The sequence below is a fragment of the Ambystoma mexicanum genome, chromosome 2p (assembly GCF_040938575.1).
Source record: "Ambystoma mexicanum isolate Mex_15411 chromosome 2p, UKY_AmexF1_1, whole genome shotgun sequence".
NCBI classification, from domain to species: Eukaryota; Metazoa; Chordata; class Amphibia; order Caudata; family Ambystomatidae; genus Ambystoma; species Ambystoma mexicanum.
The window spans coordinates 418029602-418052832 of record NC_090923.1 but is presented as its reverse complement, the minus strand read 5'-3'; the positions used below and the strand labels follow the sequence as shown (position 1 = coordinate 418052832).

Sequence of the window (23231 nt, the reverse complement as noted above, 5' to 3'; positions counted from 1 at the left end):
GCATACTAAAGGGGGCCACCTGGGACCCCTGGGCTGTACTGCGCGTGTGGGGCAGCGCATTGAACAACAGGAGGACAGGGGTGCATATTGAATAGGGGTGCCTGCTGGGCGGAACATGGACATTGCTAATAAACCAACGCCACGGGGATGGTGATCTCTGGGATACAGCGGACGGAAGCTTAAGCCACTGGTTGCCACTTGGTTGAATCTGAGAGGGACTGCTGTGGATGCAGATGGCGGAGTGCAGCATGCAAAGAGCCTGGTAAACAGGTGACCTCTAAGACGCAATAAGACTCTCTGAAACGTGGGAGGATGCAACCCACTCTAGGACTAGCCCGGCAAACACTCTACGCTGGGGCCCCTCTGGGATAATAGCCTCAGACCCGACGAGATGCACTGGTGACGTATCAACCCTGAGAAGTAGGATCAACACACCCGAGACCAAGCAACCTCGAGCGCACAACTAAGGCCACAAGATGACAGGACGAGGGGCCGTAATCAAGAATAAGGACAAACAATCTACAATGGAGGCATTTGCCAAAACACAAGTCTCCTGCGGCCATAGCACCCAAAGGCTTGACCGCACCAGTGGAGAGCACCGTAGGCACTGACAATCCCCAAATACTAACGGCCATCACGGAGTTGAAAGACTTGTGGGGGACAGCGATGTCGGTCCTGCGCACTTCACTGGAGGCTAAAATAGACGCGGTGGGCATAGAAGTCACCCTGCTAAGGCAAGATGTTAGGGCGTTGGCGGAGAGAACGAGCAGCCTGGAGAGCGCAGTGCAAATCAACACGGACACTAGCACTAACAACGCAAAGGAGGTTCATGCGCTGAAGCAACAGGTAGCTAACCTAGAGAACCAGACGGAGGAAGCAGAAGGGAGAGCGAGAAGGAATAACATCCGCGTGGTCGGCCTGCCGGAAGGGGAGGAAGGACAAGACCCGACGGACTATGTTGAGAACCTACTTCTACAAGAAATGGGGGCTGAAAAACTCTTGCAAGGATTCGCGGTGGATCGTGCGCACCGAGCTCTTATGAGAAAGCCAAAGCGTGGGGCTCCTCCCCGGGCGATAATCGCGAAAATACTGAACTATAGAGATTGTGAGAAGATATTGGAATACTTCCGTAAAGGGTGGACGATTGAAAGGGCCTCAAGCACCATTACGGCGTATCCTGACTACACAATGCTGGTCCAGAGTCAATGGTACAGCTATGTGGCGATTAAAAGGAGGCTGCGCATGGTTGGCATAAAATATATGCTTCTGTACCCCGCGAAATTGAAGGTGCTGCACAAGAGTAAAACGTACTTTTTTGAGACTCCGGAGGAAGCAACGACATGGCTGGACCTACAGGGCTGCCCGGAACGAGATACGGAGCAATCTCGAGAGGAACACGATAAGTGATTGGGATACTGTATGTATATTGATGTGGCGCAGAGCGAGTACCCCAGCAGCGCCCATGATAAAGATTGAGGCTAAGGGGAGCAACTAATTCAGGTTAATATTGGGCTAGGATGCCAGTGACTGTAACAAACTCAAGGAACTTGAATATAGTAGCGCATATACATATGCAAATTGAGTAGCAATGTGTGGTTAGACTGATGCAAAGCAGGAGCGGCAGGGCAAAGGCACCCTACCCCCTTGAACATTAGTTGTATTTGCAGTAGGTAAGCCACTAGGGCGACCTCACCCTGCAGAGCTTCGAGTACAGGCGAGAGCCAGAAAGAGCTAGATGCGGGGGTGCCTGAGATCCAGGGATGGAGCTGGGCAACAGTTAAAGGGGGGGCTGTTGGGGATGGGATGGGATGGGAGGTGGGAGGAGGGTAAAGGGGGGGGTTTGGGGTGTTTTTGGTTGTGGGGAGTTTATACAGGGGAACGAGCCTATATAAACGAGAATGGAACTTAAAGTTAGACTGCACCTGTGGGGGGAGGAATGGAAATCAAACAAGCCACGGGGGACCTTAAAATAGTTACATGGAACGTAAGAGGGCTCAATAGTTATTTAAAGAGAAATAAAGTTATGTTGTACCTGCGTAGACAAAAAATAGATATTGCATTGCTGCAAGAAACTCACCTAACGCGGGAGAAAATGGATACGATTGCTGAGAAGGGGTGTTGGTGGGCTCATCATACTCTGCTTATGCCAGGGGTGTGCTTATTTGAGTGGCGCCAAATGTCCCATTCCAGCGATTGCAAGTGGTAGCTGAGGCAGATGGGAGGATGATTACATTGAGGGAACTGGTGGAAAATAAGGAGATAAGCATAGTAAATACGTACGCCCCGAACCAGAACACAGCGGCGTACATCAGAACACTGTGTACTAATTTGAGCAGGTGTGTAGGGAGCGCGGTGATACTGAACCCAAGGGTATATAGATCGGATGGGAAGATGGATAGACCTGCCCCTGCCGCCAAAGCGTTAGACATTGCTGAGCAACTTTGGCCTAGAGGATGCATGGAGATCGAGACACCCCCGAGAGAGGCAATATTCACATTATTCTGCCCACAGCAATTATTCACGAGGTTGGATTATGTCTTTGCTACACCTGAAGTAATAGCGGAGATCACACAAATAGAATATAAAGCTAGGGTCCTTTCGTACCACTCGCCCCTGATTCTCGAATGGCAATACTGCCCCTCAAGAGCGAGGATTCCAACATGGCGCCTACGGGCGGAAGCACTAAAAGACCCCTTTTTTAGGGAGGAGATTGTAAATTATTTTGAGACGAATACTGGTAGTGTGGACTCGGCGGGAACACTGTGGGAGGCCTTCAAAGTTGTGATGAGGGGAGTAGCTATAGCAAAATCTAAAGGCCTACAAGGTGGTATTCTAGCCGATCTGCAGGAGACAGAGGAGAAGCTTAAAGAGGCGAAGATGGTACAGATGAGATGTTAGAACTGATACTCCTGTTGCAGCAAAGATGTACGGAATATTGGGATAGATTGTGTAACCTCAACTGTAGACAGCACGCGGGAGGTGATAAACCTGGGAGACTCCTGCTGTGGTTATAATAAGAGCGAGACCCCCAGAGTCACAATTAGGACCATAGTGAGGGAAGACTATAGCGTGGTAGACGCACAAGAGGGAGTCGATCAGGAATTTGCAGACTATTATAAATTATTATATGGGGACGATGGGAAGGGTAGTCTCGATACGATAAGAGAAACGCTGGAAGACAGAGGTTTGCCAAAGATAAGTGAGGTAGAGAAGGAGGAGCTAGATGCACCAATTACCCTAGAAGAATTAAGGGAGGTGGTGAGGCAGTTGCCTATTAGCAAAACTCTGGGGGCAGATGGACACCTGAGTGAGTTTTATAAAGCATATATGGAAGAGGTCCTTCCCCCCACTGTTAAAAATGTTAAACAAAGCGTTTGAGACGGGAAGCTTACCAGAGTCGCTGAGAGAAGCAATAATAATACCGCTTCCCAAGCCTAATAAGCCTGGGCACAGCTGCAGCTCCTATAGACCCTTGTGGATGCGGAATCAAGACTGCAAGATATTGACTGCTGTCTTGGCGAATAGACTGAAGAGGGTTATTGGTAGACTGATACACCCTGATCAAACGGGTTATGTCCCGAATAGGAACATCACCAACAACTGTAGACGACGCCAACGAATCATTGGGAGAGGCAGCGAAAATGAAGATGAAATGGCTATTGTGTCCCTGGACGCAATAAAGGCCTTTGATTCAGTTAAATGGCCATGGCTGCTTGCGGCCCTGGAGTGCTATGGGATGTGACCTGGATACGTACGGTGGGCAAAAATACTGTATAGCGAACCACTGGCTAGACAGGTTCAGTGATATCGGGAAGGTGGCAGCTTAGCAGGGGCACCAGGCAGGGATGTCCATGGTCCCCAATGCTCTACAGACTTGCCATGAAACCTCTAGCCATATACCTGAGACAACAATATGACATCATAGGCATCGAAGTGAAAGGGGAGCGACATCTGATCTCCCTGTATGCAGATGACATGCTGCTGTAATTGAGGTACCCGGAAGAGCATCTCCAATACATCCTAGAAGTGATGGAGGGATATGCAGAGTTGTCCGGCATAGCAGTGAACCCCCAGAAGTCCAGCATGTTCCCATTAGGGGGGTATAAAGGGATTCCAGCTGAGCGGTTGCCTGTGTTACAGGTACTATGGGCAGTCGGCACATTTCGGTATTTAGAGATACACATATATCACACAGTGGAAGAGGAGCATAGGTGCAACACAGAGGTGGCTATCCAAAAAATTGAAAAATGCATGCAGTTTTGAGTAAAGCTCCCCTTGGCAATGATGGGGCGGGGAGCAAGGCTCAAGATGGTGGTCCTGCCTAGGATCTTGCACTACTTTGGGAACTTACCATACCTGATGCCTAAGAAGTTCTTCACCAAATTGAATAGTATGTGCAGGGATTTCCAAGGGCATGGCACGCAAAACAGAGTGGCGCTATGGAAGCTACAGAATTTCTACCACAAGGGGGGGATACAATTGCCCAATTATGAGGTGTATTATGTGGCAAGCCAGTTGCCAAATGGCTCTTGGATGAAGAGACCTCTGAATCCAGGCTGTTTGGGCGCGATTGTGCACCATTTTATTTGAAAGAGATGATGTGGGTACCTAAGGCAGAAATGATAGGGCGCCCTAAAATGATGTTACTAGGGTGGAAGATGTGGCGTAGGGCGTGCCAGATGATGGAGACCCCGTTCCCATGCTATCTGCAGGTACCTCTGGCTGCATTAACAGGGGAGATGCACAGCTCAGAAGGATAATCCGGAACCACTGGGAAGCGGTAGGATTGGCAACAATGGGTGATATTTGGCGGGAGGTTTCTATCATTACCTATGAGGGGCTGCAAGATGAGACTGGGTTGCATGCGGGCCAGTATATCACATATCACAGAATTGTGCAGAAAATTAAGAGAATATAGCCTGAAACAGTGCTGGAGAAGAACTGGACGCCACCATAGATACGATATACAACATAACTGAAGGGGGCCATGAGATTTCTAGAATATATGAGATGCTGATGGCTAAAGAGGGGAAGGAGGTCACACAGTTGAGACTAGACTGGGAAGCGGAAGTAGGGGCCCAGATGGAGGATGGGTGCAGGGATATCATAAAGTATCTAGAAATGCGAAATTGAAACAGATACAACTATATATTACGCACAGAGCGTATATGACGCCCCAGAGAATCTCGAGGTTTGAGAATGCAGGACGGCAGGCATGCCCCAAGTGTGATGAGGAAAGCGCAGGCATGGTGCACATGTTCTGGTCATGCCCGGTCATTGAACGCTTCTGGGGTGAAGTAAAAGGGGAAACTGGAAAAAAAGGGGGTCCAAATTGTAGTGGACACAGTGGGGAGTTCCCAAGATCACGAAAGCTCAAGCATGTGAGTAATCTGAAAGATTTGGCTTATGTGCTTGCAAAAAGGAGAATTGCCGTGGGGTGGAAGACCTGCCCAAACCAAGAGTGGAAGTGTGGTGTAAAGATTTGCATAAATGGGCAGAAGCAGAAACCATGGTTTGGCAAGAAACGAGTAACGCAGGGGGGGGAGGAAGAGACTGAGTCCCTGATGGCTTAGAAATCACTGATAGCCGAGATGTTTGGGTCAATACAGGACCCGGCAGAACCCACAGAAGGAGAGACCGTACCACAGGATGCAGAAACAGAATGTGTAAAGTAATAGACTCGTGAGGGGGGGTGGGATAAGGGAAGCAGTGGCTAGAAGTGAATAATGTATAATGAAACGGTTGATACATGCACTGCCTGTTTGGTTTGTATCGTTTGTTTAAATTGAGTAATAAAAAAATGTTTAAAAAAAAAAGATGGTCCTGAGGCCACATGCAGCCAAGCTTCAGTGATTGCAAGCAGGTCTGCTGACTGGATGTGATCAAGTTGCAAATGTCAAGTGCATGGGCTTTGAGGGACCTGGTGTTGATGAGGGCACATCTGATGGGTATATTTGTGTTTTGGCTATGGGCAAGGTCACAACAGTGGGGTGATGTACTGAACATCGGAGGCTGCGTGCTTTACTGTGCTCTGTCCTCCCGCAGAGTCGAACTATCAGTGAGAGTATACACCTGTATTGTTAGTGTAACATAAGGTAAGTGTTGACTAAAATGGACACTGCGCACTCCTAAATTAATTCAATCACTGATAAAAATAACCCAAGAAAATTGCATCCACTTGAGCAGCAACATCTGGTGAAAGGGACACTTAACCCAAACTTGTCCAAAAACTGGTATAGATAAAGGGACCAGAAACCTAAACCCTGGAAAAAGCCAAGTAGGGTGACACATTGGCATGTGCTGGCCAATGAGTTATTGTTGGTAGTTGAAGCTGTACACATTATGGATTGTGATTGTTTTGTAAAATAAATATAGACCCTAATTGGTGTCTTACTCGGGTTTTGAAACAAGCATGGCATGTGAATCCTTTGCATGTCTACTATAATGAGGACCACACTTTTCCCCTAACGTATTAATCCACAGCGCTTAGGGTTCTGGTCTCTTTAGCTATACCTGTCTTGTTAGTGGATGGGGCAGGAATTGGTTGTTGGCCCCGAGTGCCCCTGGGACCGATTTGGGCTTGGGCGGTTGAAGCAAACCTAAAGTCTGCCATTCGTTTTCCTTCTCTGATGCTGTCTGCGTTGAGATCTCCTGTGCTCCCAGAACCTAATCATGTAATTCACATGCTGGGAACACTCGGCTTTCCTATTGTGCATGTGTTGGAAGTGAAACACTGTATCCTGGCACGGGAATCGCTTGCCGGGTAACAATGCCCGATTTAATTTTCTTACTGCAATGAGCACTCCACATTCGGGAAGTCAGGGCCTTGTAACCTGTAGGGCTTCGGAGTTCAACATGGTTCGTGCAAACTCTAAGAAATAACTTTGATGGATTGGATGAAGCTGGAACAGTATATACACATATGATCCTATATCTGAGTGAAGGGAAATTACTTTCTTAAAAGACAAAGGATTTATTTCTTTTCATTTGTTTTTGGCTCTACTCCAAAGAGCTAAAATGTATACTTTAGGATGGGGTGCCTTTTTATTGTCCTGCACGGTGTCACAATGGTGGTCAGGGTTAAGATTTCTAGGGCTAGCCTGCCCTAACTGATTACTGGAGCGGGAAGAATACAAGCCCCCCTGGGACTGGCTTGTTTGTGACTGTCCTATGCCATGTGACGAACACCAGGGGCAGGTGATCAGGAGATCGCCCCCACAGCGCCTCTGGACCTAAACTCCACCAGTTGGGGTTGCCTAGGACCATCACTTAGCAACCCCCAGAACTTATCAGTCGACTGCTTCACATCCCTTGCAGGATCAAATTCACATTTGAGTCCCTGATTGAAGCTTTTGAGGACAGAGCAGATATAGGTCTGAGTAAAAGCCATACAGTCAGTCACTAATACACAGGCCTCCCACCAGGCGTTGGTTTTAGGTTGCATAATTTGCATTTGTTGTTTGAAGTCTGCTTTGTTGATTGTACTGTAGCTTGTATCGCACACCTTTTTTCTTTACAATCTGTGCTCTTTTTGTTTTTACCCCTGGTGACCTTTGTTTCCGACTCCTCTGTTGAGAAAAGAAATACTACTTCGAATGGATTGTGTCCTCCCATGTATTCCTCATCTTATGATATCCTCGTGGACAGCTTCAGCTGCTTTGGAAAACATTTCGTCTTGGCAGAGGGCGCTGTGCTTCGACACGGTTGACCTGATGTCCCTCGAGGGCTTCCATCTCGTTTGACGTAATCGTCGAGTGTATATATAACATGCGCAGCACCTGTTGGCTTCAGTTCTGTTTTTACGCAAATGCGATAAGCTTTAAGAATTAGGACACGCTTCAGTTTTCAGCAAAAAACGTTACGATATGGCCTCGTCTTCGAGATCTGTAACTCTGAAGACCGGCTTTAAAAAGTGCCTCAAATGCGGTGCTAAAACGTCCATCATGGACCTGCATCTGGTGCCTGGGCATCAAGCATGAAACCTCTTGTCTGTTGATCCTGTCAGTCAATGAGAGGTAAGGCCTTAAAAGAGCATAATTTTTTTGAAACAAAATGGTGGCGTCCTGCCACGTACATTTACGTCAGTTTGCATTATAATTTCCTGCAAATATTATCTCATTTGTCATGCTAAATATCAGAGACACTGTATACTCGTGATTATAAGAGATATAAGTACAAAAGGAACCCCAAGTTTGGCTTTTAGCTTATTTATTTGACTAAGGTCAAACCAAAGAGGTAGAGCAAGGGTACAGTTTCCCTTAATATTTAGTGCTTTTTACAAACCAACACTTGCCTCTAGGTTGGCAAACATGTTCGAAATGGAGTGAAACAGAAAGCAAATTATAGACATAATTCACAAACTTATTGTGCATAGTCATAACATTGTTAGTGCATGAGCATAAGAGCAAGACAGTTATTTCAGCAATTATGATCAAGACAATACATAGGTGTGAGCCATGAACTGAAGTTAGGTTTTCACATAGAACATCCTGGTAGTTATTTCCAAGCTGTATTAATCCAATATTAATCTTCAGTTCATGGCTCACACCTATGTATTGTCTTGATCATAATTGCTGAAATAACTGTCTTGCTCTTATGCTCATGCACTAACAATGTTATGACTATGCACAATAAGTTTGTGAATTATGTCTATAATTTGCTTTCTGTTTCACTCCATTTCGAACATGTTTGCCAACCTAGAGGCAAGTGTTGGTTTGTAAAAAGCACTAAATATTAAGGGAAACTGTACCCTTGCTCTACCTCTTTGGTTTGACCTTAGTCAAATAAATAAGCTAAAAGCCAAACTTGGGGTTCCTTTTGTACTTATATCTCTTATAATCACGAGTATACAGTGTCTCTGATATTTAGCATGACAAATGAGATAATATTTGCAGGAAATTATAATGCAAACTGACGTAAATGTACGTGGCAGGACGCCACCATTTTGTTTCAAATACTTGTAGCTCTGAAGTCCTACCACTTGATTTGAGCAGTCCCTCCTGTTACCCACTTAAAAGAGCATAAAGCTAAATTGTCAGTGGTTAGGATTGGCCATCTACTCCATCGAAATTTGGGTTGTCCCATGAGTTGAGAGATTCATGTCCTTATATAAAAAGATCTCGCTCCAGGAGCAGTCTCTTCTCCATCTTCAAAGAAGGCATCATAAATCTTCTTCCTCCTCTTCCCCTTCTTCCCGCTCTACCCCCCTCTTCTTTCCTCTTCAGATACTTTTCAGGAAAGCAGCTTTGTCTTCACGACTAAATTATCTACTATGGATGAGTGGGAATATTTTAGAAAACAAATGGTTAAAACACAAAAAAGTGGCCATGCTCCAGTCGACGACAAGCATAAGGCCAAGGCAAAACCCTGCGAGCACTCGAGCCCGGTCTTAAGCCGAAAACCTCTCGATTCTTCGAGTACTCGACAGGACGAGAAATCATTCAAGACGACGTCAAGTCCCTCCAAAGCATAATTCGAAGAGTAAGTCGTCGATACCATCAGTATGGGAAGTCAACGCCAAAACAGTCTAAAACCAAGACATTGAAGTCAGCAGTGGAGTTATCGAAGACTTTACCACAAAAACCTCAGTAAAAGGAAAAGGTTTTTAAACCTTGACCAAAAAAGCACCTTTTCAGGCCTTTAACCTCAATATAAGAGTTATGAGACATCAAATGACGCCCCACCTTTTGGCTTAGAATTGTATAAATAAGGGTATTTCTAATTTCCCCAGAAAGTTTAATCTCAGAGGAAGTCAGAGTCAGGGAGTTTCCTGATACCCTACAAACAGTATTGACACTTCACCAGAATTAGACTTTGGAAAGCCAGACCCGGCTGATCATGCTGATGCATCATACAGAAGTCTGATGACAAGGGTTATAGATTTTGTAGGGTAGAATAGACCTGCTCCTCCATTTCAGGATGAACTTGCGTACATATTGGACAAAGGTCCACAAAACGACCCTATACTACCATTTTATGTGGCACTCCAAAAGTAACGTCAAACTGGGAGGTTTCGGAATCTAGTCCTGCAGTTAATGGAAACCTCACCAGAAAATACAGACCATGCAATAGCGACCCATGCTACCTGTCAAAACATCCAACACTGGAAGGTTTAGTGATCCAAGCAACTACGTCCGTCTTCTAAGCAAGCTGCATACCCAACTGTCCCTCCAGATGGGGATGATAAACGTATTGATACCTGTGCAAAGAAAGTTTGTTTTTATTTTTTTTTTTCATCTGGAAGCGTGGCATTAAAGTCTGTTAACTCTACATGTGCACTGGCAAACTTCCCATTCACCCTGTGGGACTGTGTAGCAATGGCGGCTGATCATATACCCGAGGGGGAGGAAAGAAACGGCTTCATAAACCTGAGATGACAAAGAGGCCATTTGTGAGTCTCTTCAATCATGTCTGGACTCTGCTGACAGCATCAGCAGAGCCATGGCGGCAAGCACTGTAATAAGCAGGTTTGTGTACTTGAGGAAGTCGGGATTTGCACCTGACGTACAATCTAGACTCCTCCACATGCCCTTTGACGGCTCTCATTTATTTTGTAACTAGCTGGGCTACCCGGCATTGCCTGTGTCTTTTCCCAAAAATGATCATGTAATGGATGAACAGTAATGTTTCTCCCCCTGCCTTACAGATTAAAAGAAATAACTGTTACAACTTTTACAATAATCTTTCATACTATTTTTATTTTCTCATTTCCCAAATAAGGGGGAGGACCCATTTAACTTTAGGCCCATCACGCTATTAGACAGGAGGGGGAAAGTTAGTAATATGCGCGAAAGTAATATGCGTGCACCTCCAGGAATGGGTTTTTGCAAAATGAGATTGACCCTCTCCAAGCTGGATTCCAATCTGGAATGAGCACGATAGACCAGGCATTTTGTTTGCACGTCATAACGCAGAAGTACACGGCCCTGAGGATGACAAAGGTGTATTCTGCCGAACGGTGAAACATGTGTAGAGAGACACTCGTGAGAATAACACCAATAAATGCATGATATTAGCAACAAACTGTAGCTTTTAATTTCTCTCCAAATCTGGCATCTTACAAACAAGGGAGCCAAAAAATTGAAGTTGGCGCAAAAACAGTTTAGCCCAACCTTGTATTTTCAAGTATTCTGCTTTTGTCGACATCCGGACCGCGTTCAACTCCGTGTCGAGACCAGCTCTATGGAAAATCTTGGTAAAGGGGGAAATTCAGTCTGCCCTCTTACAGATATATACTCTGTTAACACTGCCTCTGTTCGATGGGGAATGGGCGAGGAAATAACCGACCCCTTCGAAGTATCGAGAGGGGTAAGGCAGGGTTGCATGCAGGCCCCTCTCTTTTTCTTGTTGGACATCAATGAGGTGGTAAGGTCTGTTTAGAAGAAAATGTCTGGACCCCCAAATTGGGTCTGGAGTCCTGCACTGTTCGTTTTTGCTGACGATACAGTCATACAATCCACATCACCAAAAGGCCTCAGGACTACTCTGGAGACCTTCATGGAAAAATGCACCTAGCTGTGTCTGGAGATCAACATAGCAACAAAAAGTTTGGTCTTTCGCCTGAAGTTCAGCAAATTTACTAAAATGGTGCTGCCCATTAAGAATACTCCCCTCGAGCAAGTCCAGGAATACGACTACCTAGGCCTTGGGTTTAATGACCAGGGGAATTGGCCCCTTCAAGTGAGTATATCATGTCTGCAGATAGAAAAATACGGGGCAGGGATTGTGAGATTCTTTTATTCACATGGTCAAGGTCCGATCTCACCTGCAATCAGAATGTTCTCAACGCAGGCCACATCTGAAGCTATGTATGGGGCTGAAATTTGGGGTAGCACAGACTGTAACAAATTGGTCCTGGCGGAGAGAGCCATTCTAAAGATACTCTTGGGGCTTCCAAAATCCTCACCTTGCCCCACACTATACATGGAATTGGAACGGAGACCCATACAGAGAGAGACCAATTTTAGACCAGCATTTTTCTGACTGAGGCTTTGGTCTACCCCAGATTTGAAAAAATACCAAGAAACTGTTCTTCATATTCTAGAGGCTGAAGGAGGGAGATCCCTGTCATGGTTCCAGCACATCAAAAAATTATTGGCGCAACTGGGTTTGTTAGACCTATGGCAGAATGCACAGGGAACACCCTAGGTAGTCCGAGCAAAAGCTAAGAATAATGCTCAGTCGCTCACCGAGGCTGAATTAGCGAACGAGTGCAGGTATCTTTCAGGGGGTCCTCTCTACCTGGCTAGTAAGACATGTCTGGGGTTTGAAACCTATCTCGACATGGTAAGGCCTCAAATTTCCCACAACCAATATATATAATGTTTAGAGTGTCCAACTTGAACCTGGCATGTATCACAAAGAAGTGTGTCCCAAATGGGAATGGTCTTTGCCCAGTGTGTTAGTGGAGGAGTCAGTGTCCCATTTCCTATTTTTCTGTGACGGTTATCAAATGGCATTCACAATGTCGAAGTAGCACTCCACTTTTTCAAGAAATGCGATTTTAAATCAAAGTGGTATACTGTGTGGCTACCTATCTAACTTAAGCCTGGCGGGCGGGTGAGGGACTAAATGTTAAAGTAGGGTAATGCAGGGCCATGATGACCTAATTGGCCAAATATGAATGAACAAGGTGGTGCATTTTATGGTTTATTTTGGCACTGGTGGTACCTTTTTTTAATATACTTCGAATGGATGTAGCCATTATATCTTAATGAATCAACCTAAAGATTGTTGTATTTTTTTTTTTTGTCATATTTATGGTAACCCTGCGTTTTTGCATATGTAATTGTGGCTAGATGACATTGTTTCGAATAAAAGTCTTTTGAACAAATTTCTCAAATAAAAACATTTGAAATTCTGGAAAAACATCACAGAAACTTGAATTGAAATGTCACAAAAGTACTTTTTTGTAGACCATGTTTGGTTTTTCCATCTGGAGAAAAGATGAACAGATTATTTGGTGTTCCAACTCTTGAGCAAGCAGCATAAAGTTGTCCATGAGCAAAGCATGGTGCCTCCAAGTTGATTCCAGCAACCTTCAGTGACTGTCCTTGGGCTTTGTTGATTGACATTGCAAAGGCAAGTCTAACTGGGAATTGCAGACATTTGAAGTCAAATGGTAAGTCAGTTGGGATTAGAGGAATTCTTGGTATGAATACGTCTTCTCCCTTTGAAATGTCTGTCAGAATGGTGGCTTCAATGATGTGAGCAAAGAGGTTTTTGACGCAGAGCCGCGTGCCATTGCACAGGGGTTCAAGTTTCTGATGAGCCTGATCGGTGCCCCAATCTTCAAGAGCAGGTTGTGGGATGGGATACCTGGTGGCTCCAATGAATTAAAAAACTCTGTTGGGTAAAAGACAGCTTGAGCTGCTTCGGTGACTGTGCCAATTGATTTGTAGCATTAGGCATCTCCAGGTAGCAAGTTTCGTATTTGAGCATTGATGCACTGACATTTTTCGGAGAAAGGATTGCTCGCTCACACAGCCATTTGTGGTTTTGGAAAGTGCAGCTGGATATTTGGGAAAACGTTTGATTTCAGTACTTCAATGGACTTCAGAATGTTGCAGAAGTTTTTTGGGAAAGGGATAAGTATAGTATAGTGAGCGTGGAGTTGTAGGGGATACCCAGCAGCTGTTCCGAACCAAAGAATTACCTACACCACCAAATAGATACTGCAAATTGCCCTACAAACCTTTAGTTAGTAGGACATTTAGTAGTATCTATTTTCGGTAATTTGGTGGTATAGGTCATTTGGATTTGGTCATTTTGACCGAATCCTTTTTCCCCCGGAGAGAGTGGATTTAAAATGGCACATATGGTCAGCAAAAGGAAAAAGAAATGTCTTATACGGGCTGGCGAGTGTGTGGCACTTGCTTCCTCCATAGCCATGTCCCAATATTGGTCATTTTCGAGCAGTCCCCTTCTCTGGCAAGCCTCTCTGAAGGTTTCACACCTGAACATTGGTTGTTTTCAAATCAGCAAATGATGTGGGTCCTCTGACAACATGAAGTAGCATTCTCAAAAAGAGGCACTCCGCATTTGATGGATGTACTGTGTAGACACGACCAAGAGCCTCTGTAGATTTCACTCCAGGGTAGCTTTCAACATCTGCTCCTTTCTTGTGACGTTGGAATGCTTTTTGAGATGGATTCCATGTGTAGTAGCGAGGAATGTTGCTGTACATAATGGTAGTTGCAAAAGGATAATTCTGGCAAAGTTCAAAGAAATCAGTTAAGGTTGTCCTTTGTGGGTTCTTAAGTTGTTGACGCAAGTTGTCTTGCTCCAAGTAGATTCTTTGTCCATTCTTTATGTGGACACTAAGATGAACAACTGTAGGAAAGCGTTCATGAATGGGAAAGCTTAGAATCCTCCAAACTGCCTCATAGCTGCTTATGTACCTCCCATTTGAAATGTGCGAACTTCATCCAGATTTGCTCCACTTTTTTGAAGCTCAAAAACTGTTTGGTCACTGCCCATGTTAACATACTTGCAGATGTACCTGATTGATTTGACCGATTTGGCAAGATTCAGAAATAGATGTTAGATTGAAACATTTTGGACAACCAAGGTGTATTAGGAACCACCCATTTGTTGTCAATCTCCTGCTAGGATGTTCCAACACACATTTTGATCTTTGCCGTGAAACCACAATCTTCAGGTTTTTGTTGTCTGTACAAATGGTAGCCATCATCTCCAGTCTGTTTCTTGCATCAGATCACGGGCCATGAAGCAAGTTCTTGGTGATGTCAACGAGCAGGGGGTCTTCATGGTTCAGTAGTTCTGCAGAGATGACTTGGTCAATTTCTGTTGGTCTGTTTTTTTTTTTTTTGTTTTTTTTTTCTTTCAGTCAAATTAGGATGTGGGCATGGGAGAAGGCTTCACTTTTGCCATTCAATGGAGTACATCCAGCACCGAGTGTGCTCTGAGGCTTTGTATTTTGTGATTGACGTCCATCAATTTAGCCACTTTTCTCTTGGAAACTCGAGCAACCACGTCGTGGCGATCAACTGTCCAGCTCGAAGATTTGTAAGGATTTCTGGCCAAAGATGAATGCAAGTGAAGGTGATGAAAAGGTCAGGGCGTCCGTAGTTCCTGACATGTCATTGCATCTTGGGCGTACTCCTGCATGGGGCTTGCGCTGCCCGTGAAGGTTACTGGCAAAATAACTATTTTGCCCAAGTCTTTGGGCTTCACCTCATTGGCAATGGCATCTTTGAGGGGAAAGTAGTCATCGACGCACAGCTTCTTTTTGATTGATGCGTATGTAGAGCAAGTGTTCACTTTCGATCTTGGCATACATGTCAACAATGAACTGTTGGAAAAGCTGGCGACATTTGAGAATGATTCTCCCCTCTGACTTGTGTCATGATTCTGTGAGCATAGAAGTCCATAGCAGACACCTTTTTTCCTGGAAGAGGGTTGCCTGTAATTTGATCTCTCTGTGGTATGCCAGTAATAGCCATCTTCACCTTTTCAAAATCTGATGGGATGCTGGAGGGCATCATATGATCGATGGGTTACTCTATGAAGGTTGTTGTTTCGTATCTGAGGGACAATGTCACGGAATTGAAATCCATCACCCACCATAACAAGCATTGTACCTTCTTTGATGTTCTCCCCCTGGGGTTTTGTCTGGTCTGATCACAACTTTGTAATCATCTGTTGGCATTTGTTCCAGTGCTGTGACTTGTCTTGAAAATCTGAACTAAGACATTGTTTTCATGGAGAAATGGTTGCAAGTCCAAAACAATGTCTTGGCGGACATCAGCAATGTTGGAACACCTCTGTATTGCCTCATTTGTCGTCTCACCAATTAAATATATTTGGAGAAATGTTGGCTCTTCTTTTGTAGGTGGGACTAAAGATCCAGCTCGATGGCAGACTTGTTACTGCACTTTGAAAGTTGGCATAAAGCCAGCTGCTTGTATTTCCTGAGTTGCGCCAAAAGATGTGATTTGAAAGCATGAATTGTACTTTCTGATGTTTTCCAGGAAATATTTTGATGTAGGTGTGGTCCCCAACATAAATCTTTCTAAAGGATCAGGAGGAGGGCAGAGAGGAGTTAGTTTGACATTCCCATTTGAGCAACGCATTCCTGGTGGCTCTTCTGTCTGTTTGTATGCGCCGCAATGAGTGCAAATGGTTTCCATGCTTCCAATCCCAACATTTGGATGCAGATGGTAATTGTGATTTATATCGTAAGAACATGCTGCTCTTTTTAAATCCCTCTGTATAGCATTTGCCCTGATGGTTGTGGCTCTTGTCCTCATGTTGGCAACACATGCTTCAGTTTGTTCTGGTGTCTCGTTTGTCACAGAGAAAGTGGCTCTTGTCCTCATTTTAGCAAGTTTAGCTTTGGTTTGCTCTGACTTCGCATGTGCCCTGATGGATGGTGCTCTTGTCCTCTTGTCAGCAAGTCTTGCTTGCTCTGGTGTGTCATGTGCCCTGGAGGATGTTTCTCTTGTCCTCTGGTCGGCAAGTCGTGCTGCTGTTTGTTGTGTTTCAGAAGCTCCTGATATTGATTTTCACTTTGCATCAGATGGAGCTTTTCCAAGTAGTGATCGTTTTTTTTTGGGAGGCTTTTTTCAGTCACTTAATGGCCAGCACATTTGATAAAATAACCACAAAAGATTGATTGTGCCCTCTTCTCGTGAAGTGAACTTAAGTAAACTAACTTTGCCATTTCCCAGATTTGACACTTTTCTGAATTTTGCCTCCTTCTAGTAACTACAGTAGTGCATCGGGGTGAGCATCAGTAAATGAGGGTGTCTACGGAGTTCCATTTTTGCATCCAAACATAGACTACAACCTTGCCCAAGACAAATGAGGGATACATGCAAGATTTGATAGCAGTGGGTTCGACGGTGTGTATTTGTATAGCCAGACAAACGTACACGCACACATGCATACATTCAGCTTTATATATAAAGATAAGGATTATGAAAGCCTTGAAAAGCTGCAGACCTCAAAAGCGCCAGCCAAGTCCCTAGGTGCTGCCATCGGGCAGCCACAGCCATTTCACCCCAGCAAATAATCTTTCGTCCTTTCGTTTCTATTCCTCAGTTGGAAGAGCAAGAGGACAGGCTGACGAAAGAGGACAAAGAAGATTCCCTCATGGTGGACGAAGGAGAGGTGCAAAGCCCGCCCAAGCAGCTTTTTCTTTACCATCAGACGCCTCAAAACCTCTCTGCGGTCTTGATTTGTGACACCCCAGTGGGAGGCAGACTGTCGCAGTATCTGAAAGAATGGCAAGTTATTACTTCAGATGCCTGGGCACTGGAAACAGTAGCCCAAGGTTACTGCCTCCCCTTTATACAGAGACCTCGGGATCATCCACTGGAAAGCCATTCGCTAAATGTTCCAGATCATTCCTGTTGCAGGAAATGTTGAGCCTGCTGGAGAAAGGTGCCAGTACCTGTAATGGAGAGGAACAAAGGATGGTACTTTCCCTATTTCCTGATCCCCCAAAAAGGATGGAGGACTGAGACCCGACTTGAACTTGAGATACTTGAACAAGTTCCTCAGGAAGGACAAGTTCAAGATGGTCACACTTTCTTAGATCCTTCAGGCCCTCCAGCTCCAGGATTGGATGGTGTCATCGGACCTTTAGGATGCTTACTTTCATGTGCCAATCCATCACAAGCACAAAGTACCTGAGGTACGCCATTGGCGATTCTCATTATCGGTTTCGAGATCTGCCATTCGGGCCGACTTCCGACCCAAGAGTTTTCACCGAGCTGGTGGCGGTGGTGGCACGAGTGTCAGGAGAGGGGGGGGGCTTCACGTCTACCCCTTCTTGCACGATTAGCTGATCAGGGCACGTTCACCCGAGCAAGACCTGGAACATCTCAGCCTAACCTGCCACTCTATCCACAGACTGGGCTTCTCCCTCAATTACAAGAAGTCCCACATGATACCATCTCAAAAGCTCCAGTTCATCAGAGCGGTCCTGGATGCAACCTTGGGGGTGGGGCTGGCCTTGCAACCAGAGGTGAGGTCTCAACACATTCTGCAGATGGTCACCAAATTCCAGAGTGCCCAGCCTCTTCCGGCCTTTGACTTTTTGAGGTTTGTCGGCCTCATGGCAGCAAGCCTTTTTCTGTTGCCAGAGGGTCGCCTGAGAATCTCTCCATTGGGCTCTGAGGACTCGATGGTCCCAATTCTCGGGCAGGATGTCGAACCTTCTTCAGGTTCTGAGCAGAGTCACACATGATATTCTGTGGTGGGCCTGCAAGGACAACATTCTGAAAGGAGAACCTTTTTGTCCGCTATGGCCGGAGATAACAGTAGTTACGGACGCCTCACTCGTGGGGTGGGGAGGATATGCCAACGATCTGACAACCAGCAGTCGTTGGTCTCCATTGGAGTCCAAACTACACATTAGCCTTTTGGAGCTGAGGGCAATCAGACTAGCGCTGAAGGCCTTTCTGTCCTATATACAGGGAAAGAATGTCCTGATAATGACATATGACACAGTGGCCATGTACTACCTCAACGAAGAGGAGGTGTAGGGTCACTACCACCGTGCAGAGAGGCAATGCAGCTCTGGTTCTGTGTAATTCAAGAAGGAATCTCCCTGTCAGCAGCTCATCTCGCCGGAGATGAGAACACGGCAGCGGGCGCTCTGAGCAGGCACAGCACAGTCTCCCACGAGTGGGAACTAGCTCCGGAAGTCCTTCAAGAGAACTTCACCCTTTGGGGAACCCCTAAAGTGGATCTGTTCACGACCAGTGTCAACCGGAAGTGCAAACTGTTTTGCTCCAGGGAATTTCCCTCAAGAGGAGCTCTAGGAGACGCATTCGTAGTGGACTGGGAGTTTGCATTACTGTACGCGTTTCCTCCCAGTCCCCGTCGTGCCTCGCGTGATCAGGAGGTTGAGAAAGTTCTGGAAATCCATGATACTAATTTCCCCAGATTGGGCCAGGCGGACGTGGTAAACAGACCTTCTGGCCATGTCCATCTGCCCTCCAATGGGTCTTCCACAAAGAGAGGACTTTCTCTCGTGAGAGGAGGGTCAGGTTCTCCATCCAGAGGTCAAGACACTCCACCTTTACGCATGGTTTCTGAGAGGTGGAGATATAAGTATTGGGACCTCCTGGATAGCGTAATGGATATTTTGCTTTCGGCCGGAAGGCCAGCAACAAAATCCCTATATCGCTGCTGTTGGAACAGGTTCTGGAGTTGGGGTAGGGAAAAGGATATGGATTATTTTTAATACAATACACCTACAGTTTTATCTTTTTTTCTATTACATCTAGCAAATCTGGGGCTCCATATTGGTACAATTAAGGGTTATCTGGCAGCGCTTTCCATATTCAAGAGCACCTTTTGAGCCTCTGAGAAGGCGTCCTACTTCAAAGTGCCTTTGATAACACTGTTCCTGAAGGGACTCACAAATGTGTTTCTTCCTACACCTTTCCAAGTCCCAACTTGGACCTTAATGTGGTCTTAAAGCTTTTGACGTGCTCCTTTTGAACCACTCCATTCCTGCCCATTAAGGTTGCCAACTTTCAAAACTATTTTGTTACTTGTGATAACATCAGCCCGCAGGGTGAGTGAGTTGCAGGCCTTATCCTGTAGACCTATGTTTACCACCTTTTACCAAGGACAAGGTTGTCCTTAAAGTCAAACCCTCATTCCTACCTAAGATTGTATCGGATTATCATTTAGCACAGAAAATTGTGCTTCCGACCTTCTATCCACCACCTCATCATGGCAAGGAAGAGGACAGATTTCATAGACTCAACTCAAGGAGAGCTCTAAGCTTTTATGTTTCAAGAATGGCAACATTAAACCAGCATGACCAACACTTCATTGGGTATGCAGGACATAAATTGGGTCTCTCAGCTACCACACAAAATGTATCCAGAAGGATATACTTGCTCTTTCAGAGTGTTACAAACTATCTGGAAAAGATCCCCCAGTAGGCTTAAGGGCTCATTATACTAGGGGCATGGCGACTTCCTCTGCCCTTCAGAGGGGAGTTCTGGTAAACGATATCTGCGAGGCAGCTACCTGTTCTACCATACACACGTTTACAAAACACTATTGTTTGGATACTTCTAACAATGAGGGAAGATTTGAGGAGGCAGTTCTATGCTCCATTCTTGACAAGTAATAACATTAAAAATTCTTACATCCTCCTCCAAAAATGCACTACTGCTTTGGGAGTCTATCATAAAATGAGGAATACGTGGGAGGACACAATCCATTCAAAGATCAAGTTACTTACCCGTGGTAAAGTTCTTTCGATTGGCTGTTCCTCCCACATATTCTTCATCGACCCTCCCAATCTACCCCGCTGTAGAATTTCCGGGCATTAAACTTTACGCTCTTATAAAGTCTGATAAATTAAAGGCACTTAATAATGTTATAATATACTCGACGATGACGCCAACTGAGATGGAAGCCCCGAGGGACATCGGGTCGACTGCATCGACACACAGCGCCTTCTGCAGAAAAATGTTCCAAAGCATCTGAAGCTGGAAACGAAGATATCATAAGATGAGGAATACATGGGAGGAACATCCAATTGAAGGAACATTAACATGGGTAAGTAACTTGTTCTTCTTGCAAAGGTCTATATGTGCCAAGCGAATATCGATGTACACTCTCTAGTTTACAGTGCTGGTCATTGGGCTGGATTTTCCTGCATTCGAGATCTGACAAATTTCTCCCTTGTCCTCGGATCCTGGAAAACTACTTGTGCCCATTAATGTAACCAATCGGCTTTTGTTCCCGAGAACCAGGGATTCGGATCACCAAGTCCAAAGTCGAGTGACTTACCCACTAGACTAAAGGAACTTCTGGTTGGAACACTTGTGAATATTCCTGTCATGATTGTACTCTGCAGAAAATATTCAAAAACAGCTTTATAAAGATGTGCACCTTTTCTAATTCTTTGCAATATTAGAGGAAACATCTCCTTTCTTTGATTATTTAATTAATCTCCTGAAATGTACATTTTTATTTATGGGTGGGGCTGCTGAGATTTTTTTTTTAAATTCTTTTTGCACTTAACCACTTATCCACCATATTCATTTTGTAGAGTTCCTGTCCTCTAATCGCGATCAATTGGCTTGCCTTTTTTCATTTTTCTCTTTCTGCTACTTTTTTTTTTCTCAAATAATTTTTTTTTATTTGTTAAACATCATTCATTATCTCTGTGTGGCAATTTGGACACATTTGTAGGTGGGTTTTTATTAATTGTACAACTTTCTTGTGTAATGCTTTAATATATTTTTGTCTAAAACTGTCCTCTTTCTCCCATTTCTTAGGTTGGGGCAGCCTTGCTCCTTGATGTCCTGAAATTTGATGAACAGACGTTGACTGCAATAATAAGAATCTGCAGCAAGTATGAAATATCTTGTAACCTATTTCCATCTTTACAATAATAATCCTATAACAAAGCTATACTGAGTTACAGGGGGAATCTCTCACCACACCCTGACAACGCACAATGCACCAAATAATAAAGGTGGTAGAGTACTTCAAAAGATGACCAAATTCCATGAAGCTACCCTGACCAAAGGCGTGACATAGGGTCACCATATTTTGCAGTAGAGCTAGGTAAATACTAACTCAAAAAAGGACAGAGAACAAAAACCCAAGAGTGTGGAGAGTAACAAGGAAAAAAGGGTTTTGTTTTACATTTACAAAGAACAAAAACAATTTAACACACTGCGCCTCGGCGCTGGTAAAAGAAAGATAGCATTACTAGACACATAGTAATCGGCAATACTTGTGGATTAGTAAGCATAGTGATTAACAGTGTTAGTTTTTATGTATTGTTTGAAGTTGCAATACATTTAACATGGTTTAACATTATTTTTCCTATGTATTGTTAAGAGTGGCAATACATTTAACATTGTCTAGCATCGTCCTAGACAATGTTAAATGTATTGCCACTCTTAACAATACATAGGAAAAATAAACAAAACCCTTTTTTCCTTGTTACTCTCCACACTCTTGGGTTTTTGTTCTCTGTCCTTTTTTGAGTTAGTATTTACCTAGCTCTACTGTAAAATATGGTGACCCTATGTCACGCCTTTGGTCAGGGTAGCTTTTGACTCTTTCCCCCCACCCTCTCCCTATACCATTTACCCTCCTGAGTCAAGCCCCATTACAAAAAAAGAGGGGCCGCCCTATTATTATTACTTCAAATTCCATGAATACATTTTTATAGCATTGTATTTGCTTTTGACTCTGCCATAATCTGTCCGATTTCAAAATCCCTTTTAGTTGGCCGGCTTCTATGGCTGTCTCTTCGCTCCCCCCCCGCCCCTCAAAGTGTGAAAGGTGGAATACTGTTGGATTCCCATCAAGGCCCGTCACAGGAATTCATGGATAGTGGCCCTTTATGCTGTACCATCTACCCTGAACTGCTGCAGCTCCCTGTGACGTTTGACTCAATGTTATCAAACACATACAAGGCTCCACAGTGGACATTGCCACCTAATGATCACTTTAGGCAAGCCCTTTTAGCTTTTTACTAACTTTTCTATCAAAGAAATTGTGTATTGTTCGCAAGGCACTGCATTGAAGTGCCCAACGGTACTCTAAATCGTACTCCTCTACTAGCAAGCTAAACCCCTAACTTCTGCCTTCACAAGCATTTATCCTACTAAATATAAGTGCAGAGATAAATGCTTGCATTCACAAAACTTCTGGAACTCCATCTGAAGCTTGAAGACTTCTGCAATACCACAGGGCGCATACAACAGACCTGATCTCCATTGCAAACAGCCTATAAGCATTATGTTCTGGGGTTAGGAGAGAAGCCTGCTGCATTGTCGGCAGCCTGCCATGGATTATGGCAATCAGGGGCTGGTTATTCACAGAAACTGGTGCATGGCAGTTGTGATGTTCCTTGGAGTATTTCCCATGAATTCGCTGGTGGGTGTACTGTTTAGACATGGCTGCCTATGTTTATGCTGCTTGCTTATTTGTATCAAAATGGCTCAGAAGTTTCCCAAGCCTTCATGTCGTTGGCTTCTTTCCTGTCGGAGGATTTCCTAGATGTCCCTAGGTAAACCAAAGATTTACGCAGTTGCAGTGCAGCTTCTTTTACCTCACCTTCATCGTAGTGCTGGCATCTTGCTGTCACTCAACATAAATGATTCCCTATGTGTATACTTCTAGCATGTCTTGATTTGGTTATTTTTCTTTTATTCACCACCAAGCATGCCACTGTTTACGATAGACACTGTTATGTGCACATTTTATTTTTC

General features: G+C 44.7%; 1 protein-coding gene and 1 long non-coding RNA gene across 2 annotated transcripts in view; one reads left to right on the top strand and one right to left on the bottom strand.

The window, feature by feature from the left end:
- LOC138566455 (uncharacterized) overlaps window positions 1-23231 on the bottom strand; it is a 215505-nt gene that overhangs the window by 45278 nt on the left and 146996 nt on the right. The gene's annotated exons all lie outside the window — the stretch shown is intronic.
- Window positions 1-23231, top strand: part of RPP14 (ribonuclease P/MRP subunit p14) — an 86450-nt gene that overhangs the window by 32843 nt on the left and 30376 nt on the right. The window contains exon 4 of the mRNA XM_069643771.1: window positions 21279-21355. Coding sequence (XP_069499872.1) covers window positions 21279-21355 — 77 coding nt within the window. The remainder of the gene's footprint in view (window positions 1-21278; window positions 21356-23231) is intronic.